This window comes from Mytilus edulis, chromosome 3 (assembly GCF_963676685.1).
Source record: "Mytilus edulis chromosome 3, xbMytEdul2.2, whole genome shotgun sequence".
NCBI classification, from domain to species: Eukaryota; Metazoa; Mollusca; class Bivalvia; order Mytilida; family Mytilidae; genus Mytilus; species Mytilus edulis.
The window spans coordinates 64,472,981-64,487,846 of record NC_092346.1 but is presented as its reverse complement, the minus strand read 5'-3'; the positions used below and the strand labels follow the sequence as shown (position 1 = coordinate 64,487,846).

Genomic DNA, 14,866 nt, shown 5'->3' with positions numbered 1-14,866 from the left:
ATAGAGCATATTATAAAGGACACATGGACAAACGATCGCAAAATTATGGTGAAGGACAACCAAGAACAAATACATGTAGTAGACACTCAGGACTCATTTGATCAGTTTTGTGCCAATTTTTGTATTCCGGGCGTCTTTGACTTCCTTCATAGACTCGAAATGAACTCTAAAGAAAGACACCACAACAAAGGGAGTACCAAGGGTCCCAAATACCGTACTTATGCTCAGTCAGTATCTTCTTCTATCAATCAATCAGCCACCTCAGATGACCGACAAGATGTATCTTAGACACTGATACCATTCACATGTACAAACTGTATCTAAATATATAGCTAATTAAGACGATAGTAGCTTCGCAAAATAGACACTAATGCCTAAAAAATTGTGTCATAATGTTATTTGCGTAAAATGTATATCGTTAAACTAAGGGAAACCCTACTATCAAAAAGGGTAAATTATATTTTTGCTTTCTTTTATAAATTTGCCTTGTGTATTTATATTTAAAACTTCAAATTTACAAATAGAAATGTGTAAACATTTAAATTATAATAACAAAAAAAAATATAAAGTTATCGGTAAATGATAATTCTGCTATTTGTTTTTTAATATTAAATATGAATTCGCTACAATCTATATTCTCAACAAAAATGTATAAAAATGTTGTTACATCTAACAAACATCTAAGAGAGTAATAATTATAACTTTACTGTTAACATCGTATAAATATTTATTCATGCGTATAATCACGACCTAACGGTTGTGTAAAAAAACCAGTTCACAATAGTTCACAAACGAATGACCTTTATATTAAAATATTTTCCAGTCATGATAGTATAAAAAAGTTTGTTTTAAATCCTCCACGTCCCAGTTGTATGTTCCTTGATCTGGTCAGGAACATTTTTGTATATAAGTTAAATTCCTTTTTTTATTGCTTATTTTTGTACACCGATGAAATGCAAACTGTTTTGAATGTTTTGAATTCTATTGAATGTTTATTTATAGACAGTGTAGACTTGTATTGTTATCTTCTTGTATTTTTGTATGACCACTCTCACTACTTAGTTGACCAGTCTGGTGTTACATAATGGGTATTGGAATCGATCAATATAGAATGAGAGTTGGTCTTTTTGTACATAACATATGTGGTAAAACAAATAATCTATTTTGTAATACGTATGAGGTGTATCTTTTCTACTTGTTGTATTTTTCAAAAGAAAAGGTTAACACTTTTAGAGTTATCACAATGATTTGGTTTTCTCTTGAATTGTCTGTTTTAAACAGATGCATAAAAAATTGTTCACATTTCGGTTTTATCGAAAATGATAGTCAATCGCATTGTTTAGGGGATAGAGATCAGTCTTCGGATAACGTTGTTCAAATTATATTTGTGTTACTTGTTCTTCAATTACTTCTTATTATGGGTGGAATAGAAACTAATCCTGGCCCTCATCCGCTATCTGATGACAATGACGATCATAATATTAGCTTCGAAAGTGTATCAGAGAGTAACAGTATACGTGAAATGTTTTCAACTTCAATTTCCTTTTTACATTTAAATGTGCAAAGCTTACTTCCAAAACTTGATCTGATTCTTGCTGAGTACGAAGATTTTGATATACTGTCATTTACTGAAACTTGGTTGAACGGTAATAACTCGTCAGACTCAGTTGAACTTTTAAACTACCAGAAACCATTCAGGAAAGATAGGGGTCCCATGAAAAGTGGGGGAGGGGTAATAGTATATGTTAAAGAAAATATTCATTCGAAAAGACGTGATGATTTGGAAGTGCCCGGTGTTGAGGTTATATGGATTCAGCTAAAAATAAATAACAAAAATGTATTGTACGGAACCTTCTACGTGCCACCTAAAAGTAATAATGAAATATGGACAAAAATTGAAAGTTCAATTGAGTCTGCCGTAAATGATGTAAAATGTGACCGAATTATTGTAACGGGAGATTTTAACGATAACTTGCTAAATGGGGCTAATTCCAAAATACATAATATATGTACAAATTACAGTCTAGAACAACTTATTTAAGATCCAACTCATTTTACGAAACAATCGTCTTCGCTAATTGACTTAATTATAACTGATAATTCCGATTTTGTACCGTATTGTGGAGTCGGGCCACCACTTTTAGACCAAATAAGACATCACTGTCCAGTTATGGGGTTTATTAATGCACAAAAACCTGCTTGTTTGTCTTTTAAAAGAAAAATATGGTTATATAAGCAAGGTGATTTTGATGAATATAGACGCATATTGACCAAAACCAACTGGGATAGAATATTTGCTCTAAATGATGTTGATAAAATTAATTCAGAAATTTCAAATCGTATCCTTGATGCAGCTGAAATTTCCATACCCAATAGAATCGTAACTATTCGTAAATCTGACCTTGCTTGGTTAAATAACGATTTAAGAAAACTAATAAGAAAGAAAAACCGTTTACACTCGAAAGCTAAGCGGTTTAACCGACCCGCCGATTGGAATAAATTTAGACAAAATAGAAATGAAGTGACCACTTCAATAAGACAAGCTCGCGAACAATATCAAAATACTCTTATACAAAAATTGTCAAATAGTAACCTATCGGCAAGAACTTGGTGGAAAACTTGTAACCAAATTTCTGGTATCAAACCTACTCACTCGGGTATTCCTCACCTGCTTAAGAATGATAACTTGATTTTTAATGATATCGATAAAGCGAATGAATTTAATAACTTTTTTGCCATGCATACAAACATAGATGATACCGAAGCTGTTATTCCTGACTTAACCGTTCCAGACTATACACTAAGTGACATTACACTTAAAGATAGTGAGGTCGAAGATGTTTTAAAGATTTTAAATCCAAATAAGGCCTCAGGTCCAGACTTGATAAGTCCAATTTTATTAAAAGAGGCTGTATTACAGCTAAAATTTCCACTTTGTAAACTATTTAATTTATCTTTATCTAAAGCTATATTTCCGGCAGATTGGAAAAAAGCAAATGTAACTCCTGTTTTTAAGAGTAATAATTGTAATGAAGTAAAAAATTACAGACCAATCTCGCTGTTAAGTATATTATCAAAGTGTATGGAGCGATGTGTCTATAAACATGTACACAACTTTCTTATTGAAAATAGGATAATCACCCTAATCAATCGGGTTTTACAAAAGGCGATTCTGCCATAAATCAACTTATAGATATTTCTAACTACTTTGGTAGAGCTTAGATAACAGAAAAGAGATAAGGGTGGTTTTTTTGTGACATCAGCAAAGCTTTTGATCGGGTTTGGCATAAAGGGCTATTATCAAAACTTAAACAATATGGAATTTCTGGAAATTTACTTAATTGGTTTTGTGATTATCTATCTGAGAGGAGTCAACGGGTGGTCTTAAATGGAAGCAATTCAACATGGAGACAGATAAATGCAGGTGTCCCACAGGGCTCAATTTTAGGTCCGTTACTTTTTCTTATCTTTATTAATGATATAGTGTCTGATATTAAAGCTACTATCAAATTATTTGCAGACGACACTAGTATTTATTTGACAGTAGACACCCCTGAAAATACTGCTGAAATTCTTAATGGAGATCTGAATAAAATTCATATGTGGTCCTCTAAGTGGCTTGTAAACTTTAACTCACAAAAAACAGAAACCATGATTATTTCAAGAAAATCAATAAAACCTAGTCATCCGATCTTAAAAATGAATGACACTGATCTTCAAGAAGTTTCTACTCATAAACATTTAGGTATTATTTTTTCAAATAATGGATTATGGAATATTCACATTGAATATATAGTTAAACGTGCATACAATAGAATAAATATCCTTAGGAAGATGCGTTTTGTACTGAATAGGTTCACTTTAGAAAAAATGTATTTTTCATACATTCGACCAATATTAGAGTACGGGGATGTCATTTGGGATAATCAAACACAATACTTGATAAATAAAGTGGAAAATGTTCAAATTGAAGCTATGAGAATTGTAACAGGTGGGAATAAATTAACTTCGATACAGATGCTTTATAAGGAAACGGGTTGGGAAACACTTTCAGAAAGTAGGGAAAAACACAAGCTCACTATGTTTTATAAAATGGTGAATAAGGAAACTCCATATTATTTACAAAACTTGTTACCAAATCAAATAGTTAATTTACATAACCATTTCACTCGTCAGACTCAAAATACTTCGGAAATTCGTACAAGAACCAATCTATACTCCGATTATTTCCTTCCTTCGTCTATTAAATTGTGGAATAAGTTACCAGACCAAACGAGAAATTCTACGTCTTTAAGCATTTTTAAAAGTCGTATAAAAAACCCAAATAATAAATGCCCAAATTTTTACTACACTGGTACAAGAATGGGTCAAGTATTACATGCCAGATTAAGGATGAATAGTAGTTCTCTAAATGAACATTTGTTCAAGCGAAATCTAGTAGATTCTTCAAACTGCTCGTGTGGTTTGATCGAGTCTACAGCTCATTTCTTATTGCATTGTAAAAAATATGACGAATTGCGTAATGACATTATTTTCTCAATTAATTATCCAGTCACACTAAACACGAATTTACTTTTATTTGGATCACAAGCTCTAAATTTAGACCAAAATAAAGATATTTTTGGAAAAGTACAAAAATTCCTACTAAAGTGCAAGAGATTTACAAGTTAGATTGTTATTCACTATTCTCACTAAGTTGCATTTCATCTAAACATGTGTGTAGTATTTCGGTGTAGTTTTCTTTTTTCTTTTTTTTACTTTTTTTTCTTCTTTTGTTGTATTTATTTTCATTATTTTAAAATGATTTTTTTTTCTCCTTTCTTTTTTGTTATATAGTTACTTAGTTTATACTTGTTCCATATCATAGTAAAATTGCATGCTATATTTATGTAACAGTTAACTTGAGTTGGTATTTCAAGGAAACGGATTAATATAAGCTATATATAGCTTGTTTCCGAATCCTATTATTATTGTGTATTTTGTATGATGATATATTTGTATTGATGATGAATAAATATGTTTAAACTAAACTAACCCTACATGCTACTCCTTTGTGTTCAAACTGGTAAACTAATCCCGAATTCTAATTTACAGGACGCAAAGACTATTGCAAAGAAGTTAGGAACTTCTATAGAAATAACGTCATGTCCAGATGCACTTCAGCATTTAAAGAATGAAACTTTACGATGGATCAGATCGCATGATCCTGTAAGTATCTGATTATTAGCATGTATATTTTTGTAAGTATTTAATATGTTATCAATTTTTGTTTGTCTTTGAAAAAGCAATTTCTTACATGTTTATGTATATTGTGTTGTTGGTTTGATTATTATGATTGCGATTATGAAGGTTGTAAAAAGGACAAACCGATCGTTTCATTAAATATTTGAATCCTTCACGTTGAATCATTACTTAGATCTACGTAATAATTTGGCATAGAGCTAATGCTTTATATATTGTTTTCACTTTTACATAAATAAAACTTGATTTTTTTCGAGCCTTCGACTTTAGTCGAAAAAGCGAGACATAGCGATCCTACATTCCGTCGTCGTCGGCGTCGTCCACAAATATTCACTCTGTGGTTAAAGTTTTTGAAATTTTTATAACTTTCTTAAACTATACTGTATTTCTACCAAATTTGTACAGAAGCTTGTTTATGATTATAAGATAGTATCCAGAAGTAAATTTTGTAAAAATAAAATTCCATTTTTTTCCGTATTTTACTTATAAGTGGACTTAGTTTTTTCTGCCGGGAAACATTACATTCACTCTGTGGTTAAAGGTTTTAAAATTTTAAGAATTTTCTTAAACCATCCTGGATTTGTACCAAACTTGTACAGAAGCTTGTTTATGATTATAAGATAGTATCCAGAAGTAAATTTTGTAAAAATAAAATTCCATTATTCTGTATTTTACTTTTAAATGGACTTAGATTTTCTGCCGGGAAACAAAAACATTTACTTTGTGGTAATGTTTTTAAAATTTTAATAACTTTCTTATACTATTTTGGATTTGTACCAAACATGGGCAGAAGCTAGTATCTAAAATAGTATCTAAAATGAAATTTTGTTAAAATTTGTACCTGTGTATCTGTATTTTACTTATAAATGGACTTATTTTTTCTTCCAGTTAACATTACAATCAGTTTGCAGTTTTTAAAACATTTATAAGATTCCAAAATTATCCTGGATTTTTACCAAACTTGGACAGAAGCTTCTTACAATCAAAAGATAGTATCAAGAGGAATGATTTTATTGATTTTTTCCTCATTTTTGTTGAGCCTGCGATTAACAGAAAAAGTAGGCGAGACACTGGGTTCCGCGGAACCCTTACAAATTTTTTAACATTTTGAAACGGAAGAAGTTTGTAAAATTCCGTTTCACTTAATTTAACAAACACTTAGATCATAAACGTTCTCAAAATACATATTTAAATTTACTTTATTTATGTTGCAAAAGGAAAAAGAGAAAATCATACGAGAGACTTTTGTTTTGTTTTGTTTTAGTGGGTTTTATTGGGTTTTTTTTGTCTGATTGTTTTTGTTGTTTTGTTGTTGTTGTTTTTGGTTGTTTTTCTTTTTTTTGGGAGGGGGGGGGGGGTACATACGATGTTCAAAAAGATAGTTTGAATAAGCATAACTCTTAATGATAAAGTATGCAAAATATGGTCGTTTGTGAAAATATAATTCCAAGTGTCAAGGGCATTTTTTTTATCGGCATAATGTACATTTGAAATAAATTTTGTTGCAGAATGACATCATTGGACCTGTAGGATATGGCGCTGCTCGATTTATTCAAAAGGATTCTACACTGAGTATTACAATTCGATTTGAAAATGACCACAACGCTTCAGCTCCTGCACAGAAAGTATTTGTAGTTCATACATTTGATAAATCAATTGATATGAGAACATTCAAACTGGGGAAATTTGGTTTTGGAAACATCAACCATGATTTGAAGGAACGAACACAGTTTCAGGTAAATATTTTAAAGTGAATACCTGATGATATAGATGGTTCTAAACATAAATCAGTTCCGCGTATTTTAATTATAATTACACCTTATGTAAGAATCCTGGGTTTTGATTGGTTAATAGCCAGTGTATTTTTCACCAATTTACTGTTATCAAATGAATATCGTTCATTTTTAACGTCGCCGGGGTATTTGCTAAAAGGATATTCCTTTTTTACCCTCTCTGCCGTGGTATTTGTCAAAAAATACTCTATCCGACTGGACGCTTGTAACGTCACGATCATCAATGCGTTTTAGTACATTAACATTCGGTGTAATTAAACAGATATATCATGTTATTGAGGGGTATTTGCGAAAAATACCAGTCTTGAGAATGAATTTCCCTCGCCTTACGGCTCGTGAAATTTAACATTCTCTCGACTGGTATTTTTCGCAAATACCCCTCCTTAACATGATATATCTGTTCACAATTGTATCGTTTGATACAATAGCAGATACGAAAATTAGTTAGTAAATAATGGTTTATATTTCAATTTTCATTAAGATTTCTTAGAATAAATGTTTTATATTGATTTAAAAAAAAATATAGTTAATGTAGAATTTTTTTTAATCATCGCTTTTTCTTTAATACTTTGATCATTCTTCTTTAATTCATAATTACATCATATCTCATTTCGATATGCATGGAAAACACATTCATATCACATCTTCTTATTTCTATGTTAGGTTTTAGATACAATAGCATACAGCGGTTTGTAATATTTTTTACGATTATTTTTAGTGTATCAACACTAAAAGAAGAATATATTAAACTGTACGAACACAATACAGAGTAATTCATATAGGAAAGAATGCCATTTGTTTATGCTGCCTGATAGGCTTTGTATAGTACTCTCATGTTATTTTCTTTTGAATGCTTTCTGTAAGTAATTCCCTTATTGAGTCACCCTCTTTAAATAAAGTCATTACTTACTTACTTACTTATTGAAATCGGTATAAAAAGCTTTATTACTATTCATTAACAATACTTTTTTAATTACATAGGTATCTGTGAATTTAACTGAAATATATGAAGGTTTATTTGTACGTATTAGAGGTGGACTGGACATTATGAAAAAAAGAGTAACTTGGGAGTTTCAAACAGTTGAAGCCAGTACAGGTATTTACATTTAGTACATATTATGTTATTGCTGCTATCATTCTAGTCGTATTGGTATTAGTTTCAATTTACTTTGCAAATGCTGAAAATCAGTAGAACCTTTCGAAAGCAAATTTAATTGCTAAAACATACTATAATTTTTACAAAGCAGTTGTAAACATTTTTTGATTTTTTTGTAAGCATGAGCATAACATGAAAAAAAAATCTAACCGATTCTCAAGAACAAGGATGCAGACCTGTCATTTGTATCTATTTTGTTAAAGTTCCGTATTTATTTACTACCGATGTACAACACTCTTTGCAAAAAGCTTGTTATTTTGAAACATAGGATCGAGCATCTTTCACAAACTAAATGTTTCATTTTCAAGTTTTCTAGGTATTATATGTACTTGGATAAGAATCCAATCTGGATTACGCAGTACTTTCTATGAAGTAACAACAGCCAATGCTAGCTTTTTTAAATCGTTTATCTATCTATGTTACAAAGTTATTTTTCAATATTCTTCCATTACAAGTATACTACAAATGGTTAGACCAATGCAAGAATTTGATATTCCTGTTTTTTTTTTGTGTTTAAAATATGAGGATATAATGTGTTTATGAATAAACAAAGATGTAATTTTATGGCAATGAAACAAGAACTAAACACACAAAGTGACAAAAAAGCATATACAGGGCAATATTCGATCTTCAGCAATATCCGTATATGTCTATACACAATATCTAGCTCTACATCGTCCCATGTTCACGATATGAAATAGAAAACGGAAATGAGGAATGTGTCAAAAAGACAACAACCCGGGTAAAAGAAAAAGAAAGAAACGAATTAAACAAAAAAAATCGTAGATCTAGAATAAACATTCATGCAGTTTTGTTTTTCAATAACAGCTACACTCATCAACTCATTTAAATCAGTGGTTTTAACTGGTGAAGCCAGTGACCCTTTTTGTTACTTTCTGTAACACACCCTTGTCCGCTCATATTTGGTAGGACTAAAGTTGCTAAGGCTTTTAAAGTATTCTGTACGTTATTTTTTTAAGAATATCAGCAATATTTTTTGTGTGGCCATTGTTTTGTTTGCCCTTTATAGAAATTATGATATGTATTGTCCCTTGTCGTTGTTCACAGTATTTCTAGTTGATTATATAAACTATTCGAAGTATAAAAACAAGCTATAAGAGGGTCTCTTGTATCGAGAGCTCTTGATGCAGTTCTTTATATTTTTCATGGCGTTGTTAGTTTGACTGACGAGTTTGAATATTTCTTTGGTATTGTTCGTCTTTTTTTTCTTCGAGAAATTGATATACGTTTTTTATTTAGGTCTTGCCCCTAGCGACCCACGTAAAGGGTTTCTCCCTCCAAACAATGGGACAAGTGGACAAGGATACGTCACGTTTACTGTCAAACCAAAGACAGATGTTAAAACTATGACAAGAATTGATATAAAGGGATCTATTTATTTCGACCAAAACGAACCAATTGATACGCCACTGATTTTCAACACGGTGAGAAATAATAAATTCATATTCTCTCCTCAACTTGCTATTTCAAGACCTCATTCAAATTAGATATAAAATGTATTGAAAACAGTTTAAAAAAAATAAATAGTAAACTTTAATAGATATGTACATATCACTGTATATTCTTCCAAACTGCTTTTGGGGACAATGATTTGATTTTCCTCTGAGTTCAGTATTTTTGTGATTTTACCTTTTATCTATATGTAAAACAGTGAACCGTTTGCGACAAGACAAATTGTGACTTAATTCAATAGAAAAAAATCATTGTTGAATAATCGACACTTAATCTTTAAAATGATAAAACATAAAGAAAAACCCTCATATTTATAACCTTACAATCTATCAAATAGCTTTTTTCTTTCTACATTACAACATAAATATTACAGGAGTGATTTCATGCTCAATTTTTGAATTGAAATAATAAATAAAAAATATTAAAAAAATAAAATCTCTTGATAATAGCGATAGAAATGCTTCTTTTTTTAACAGATTGATGACACTGCCCCAGACATTAATTGCTCTGTTGTTCAAGAAATGTTGAGTTCGGAGATATTGGCAGTATCAGTTTCCTCTAATGATATCGGATCTGGATATCAATCCACAGATGTTCTACTGATATCGGGTTTGATTTCATATTTTCATATAATTGACAATTCTATTTACTGATGATACATTATTCTCTACTTATATTACGTTATGTATTTTTTCAACCATGGGACTTATTGTAAATTGTTACAATTAAATCATCGTCACAATGCAATAACTGAATTATCAATTGTAAAGTCCATATCGAGTCTCGGACTTTAAAATCGGTAATTTAACTATCTCGATTGGATGAATTCGATAATTCACTGGACTTTGTATCAATGTAAGAATCTATATTTACTTGTATAGGCGGGAATTAACCATTGTATATATGTGCATTCTACTGTTTTATTGTTTGTGGTAGAATAAAATTACCTTTGGAATACAATTTTTATTGCAAATATTTTACTAGGAGTACAGATTTACTTTACGCATGTCAATAATGATGATATAAATAAAGCCATTATCAGTTCATTGATATTAAAATCTCATAAATCGGTTAACAGATCGACTTTAGAAGAATGGGATTTTTTTTGTAGAATACGGATATGAAACGATACTTACTGGAATAACCGAAAATGTTATACAAATACCATTACCTCCTGGAGATGAATATCAGCTTGTATTAAGTCCTGTGGATTTTACTGACAACAGACATGATTTTGAAAATATCAAACAGAAGAATTCTCTTCGTGTATACTTTCCTAGAATACAAGGTATTATTATTTTACCGTATTTCAACCGAGCGTACTCAATAGGCACTGAATGTTGTAAATCGAAAAAGGGAAAGATATGATCAAACTTTAATTTTGCCCCTTGAAATAAAAAATAATAATAATAATATCAATCCCCTAAATTTTCATGGGTACCAATATTGGTGATTATTTGATTTCATGAACTTGCAAAAGACAAAAACATTAAGATGTGGTATGCTTGCCAATGAAACAACTCTCCACAAGAGACCAAAAATGACACAGAAACTAACAACTATCGGTCACCATACGGCCTTCAACAATGAAAAAAAAACATACCGCATAGCTATATAAGGTCCAAAAGTGACGAATGTTAAGCAAACAAAACCAGCAAACTAACGGCCTAATTTTTGTACACAATAATGGACGAAAAACAAATATGATACACAACAACAAACGACAACTACTGTACTACAGGATCCTGCATTTAGACAGACACATACATTATGTTGCGGTATTTAACTAGTTTGAAGGTGCTAACAAAGCCTAACATGAGACAGTAGTTTAACATTACAACATACGAACAAACTATAAAAAAATCAGTTGAAAAAGAATTAACTCATCGGAAAGATACAAATAGAAATATACATAACAAGAACACAGAGAGGACTGTCTGTAAACAAGTATTTAGAAAATATGTAATTGTTTTAGTTTACGTATAACCACAACATCCACGATAATTGGTGCTACACGATAGTAATGAATCCAAAGTATTTTTTTCTAAATTTACTAGTAAAAAATGTAACATTAACGATGCCACTGTTTTTTTCACCAGATGCGCATTTCAATAAAGACATCTCTTCAACGATGCTCGAGTCCAAAATATTCGGCCATAAATTGCCTGAAAATTTCGACGAAATTACATTGTTTCCAAGTTTTGTTCGATTTTTTAAATTAAGACCGACAACAAATTTATGCATTTTTCTTTATCCTGTATCGATCTATCATAATTCAAAATTGAATAAAAAATAATAAAAGTGCATTTGTATCGACTTATCACGTGAAGTCTGTTTGCAGTGGTTTTTGGCCATAAGGTATACGCTACAATTTAATTCCAAATATAGACCTTGGTTCACGGAGATAACTCTTAAAATCAGTTAAGCGTTTGTTCATCAATGTATATCAAGCATTCACCTGAAACAGATGTAACCTAGAAGGTTATAATATATTTATGACAATGGTTGACACAAATGTTTTGGTTATTTTAAGAGTTATTTCCCTTAACATAGGTCAGTAGAGAGGGGTTACATAGTCTATGTCTGTTGCCCAAACTAATTCAATTTATTTAAATAAAATACTGTTTAAACTAAACATAGGTCTACCTGCTAAAGAGATTGCTGTCCTTGTAAACGAAAGAACAAAAATATTTTGTCTTCTACTTTGTTTCTAAATTTATTCATTTCAAAAGAAAAAACGAAAAGAAATTGCAAAAAGTGATGGGTTTTTCTTTCACAGATTATATTGTTATCAAAACTAGTGAAAAAGATATCATATTTGTTACCTGTTATAAGTCATTAAGGCATACGTCTTTAGAATTTTCATAATGACTACCTTATCATGAAAGCAGCAAAGATGCGATAAATTCAAACTTTTTTCTGAATCCTGTCTGACCGTGTTGACATCACTGTATTCTAGTTAATTTTCCCTTTCAATTTTCCAGATGACAATTTTTTTGCTAAAGGTTTTTGTTAATTTTAGGTGATTGTAATGACAAGAACAACTGTTCTGAAAAAGGAAACTGTACAAGCAACAATAACTGTATTTGTGATTTTGGATTTTATGGTGACGATTGCAGTAAAGGTAACTGTTTTTCAACTAATCATAAAAGGATTTTTATTCGAAAGCATTTGTTTTTATATTATTGATTATCTAATATATTGAACATTGCGTATATAATCAGCATATTTTTTATAAAGTTTTATGCGCAGCTATTTTAAACAGATCAATAAACAATGCACGAAAATCCTGGATATTTTTTATACCCCCTCCGTCTGACTGTGTGTCCGAAAAAATGCAATCCAGATTGTAAGTTTGTTTGTTATTAAATATAACATTTAACAACGTTTACTTAAATTTTGCACTAATTCATTACTAATAAAATTTGCAGATAACGTTTATTTATTTTCTGAATTATTATCATGTATGTTGGCGAAATGGAACTAAAGAAGCATCCGTTATGAGGGATTAATAATTTCATTACGCTAGTTTTAAATTTTTCGAGGAAGAATTGATGTTACAAATAAAATGTTTGCTGGTATGTTAAACTTCGATCTGTTGGTTTATGTCAAATTCTGTGATTATTAAAGTTAAATATTATTAGTCTTCACTTTGCTATTTCATTTCCACCTTTCCACATTTGCAGATTCATCGCCACTTGAACCACCAATATTAGATGCTCGAGATGCCAAAGGGTTTGAAGATTCAGCCATTTCATTGTTTTTATCGGCTAAAGTTACAAATGGTACATCATACGACAGCTTCAAGATATTTATAATGAATTTCCCTGACCTTTCAACATTTTCATCTGGACAAATGGTTGATTATCGTTGGGAACTAAATTTCAGTGATTTTGGAAACATTACTTTTATGCCACCGAGGGATGTATCTGGAAATTTCACATTCCACGTTCTTGCGGAATTGGTACAAGGGTCACAAAACTCAACGAGACTTGGTTTTATATCCGTTGTTATCAAACCAATTGTTGATGGTGTGGATTTGCGAGTACGAGTCGATTGCTTTAGCATGAAGACATCTTATGCCAATTTACATATACATGCACCTCTGAAAGATGTAGATAATTCAGAATCGCTTGAAGTAAGTGTTACGGTCCCAGATAACTTTAGTTTGAGTTCAGGACAAGAAATTGATTCAGGATCATTTGTACTATCATCTACGGATATATTAAATACTATTGAAGTGTTTGGGACAAATATGACGGAGATTGATTCCTTCAATATTACAATAGTTGCAATAGTTATAGAGAATGGAACGTCGCTGCAAAAGTCTTATTTGGAAACTGTTACTGTAGAGACATGTTCAGGTGGGATTCTTGTCAATTATTATTCTTGTATTTTAATTTTATAAGCAAACACCCAGTTATTGCACATGAATAAACATAAATGATTAGTACACACCAAAGAGACAATTACCAAGACACAATAAAAAAACCCACATTAATTTACATTCGAATGTTATAAAGATAATTTAACCAATATCTGTGGTAAACACGCTCCAGTTACGATCAAATAAAAAGACCTAATACAGAATGGTATTCAGACGATCTTAAGGCTGCCAAAAGAGATAAGCTTGTTTGTCAACTTATCAGACCGTATGATTGGTTAATATTTATTGTAGTCTGGCACATTTAAAAGAATTTTTCTCTGAGGCTATTTAACGTTTTTCAGAACACATTAACGGTTGTTCCTTCTTTTTACATATTTGGTGACAATTATCATGCTTTTTAAGCATACAAAAACGAAATATTGTTTTCCTTCAGAAGCACTCCCTTATGACTCCCTTTTTGATTTTGAAGTATCGATTGTGTCTCGTACATGTAACACATTTTGTTCCATTAAACATAACAAAATGTGTGACCAATGTAATAACCTTTATAAAACGTTGATTTCAATTACATAATTGCGGATATCTGAACTTGTCTTTCTGTTTTCATTGATGAAAATAGCACTTTTATATCTGAACTGAAAATCACATTCTAGGAAAATGATATAATTAAGTTTAGCAAGTTAAAAGTTAAAATGTATGATGCAATTTGGAAACGATATATGTTTGCCAATAAGACAACTTTCCAAATAACGGGCATTTCAATTTACTTTTGTGTGCGTTTAATGTGAAACCTAGCACATACAATTATCTCCGAAC

General features: G+C 30.8%; 1 protein-coding gene across 1 annotated transcript in view; it reads left to right on the top strand.

The window, feature by feature from the left end:
• The first annotated feature begins 1,417 nt into the window (after positions 1–1,417).
• LOC139515373 (uncharacterized) overlaps positions 1,418–14,866 on the top strand; it is a 35,948-nt gene continuing 22,499 nt past the window's right edge. The window contains exons 1-10 of the mRNA XM_071304940.1: positions 1,418–1,871; positions 2,328–2,998; positions 5,095–5,208; positions 6,750–6,977; positions 8,016–8,130; positions 9,451–9,635; positions 10,140–10,272; positions 10,775–10,951; positions 12,686–12,787; positions 13,350–14,027. Coding sequence (XP_071161041.1) covers positions 1,418–1,871; positions 2,328–2,998; positions 5,095–5,208; positions 6,750–6,977; positions 8,016–8,130; positions 9,451–9,635; positions 10,140–10,272; positions 10,775–10,951; positions 12,686–12,787; positions 13,350–14,027 — 2,857 coding nt within the window. The remainder of the gene's footprint in view (positions 1,872–2,327; positions 2,999–5,094; positions 5,209–6,749; positions 6,978–8,015; positions 8,131–9,450; positions 9,636–10,139; positions 10,273–10,774; positions 10,952–12,685; positions 12,788–13,349; positions 14,028–14,866) is intronic.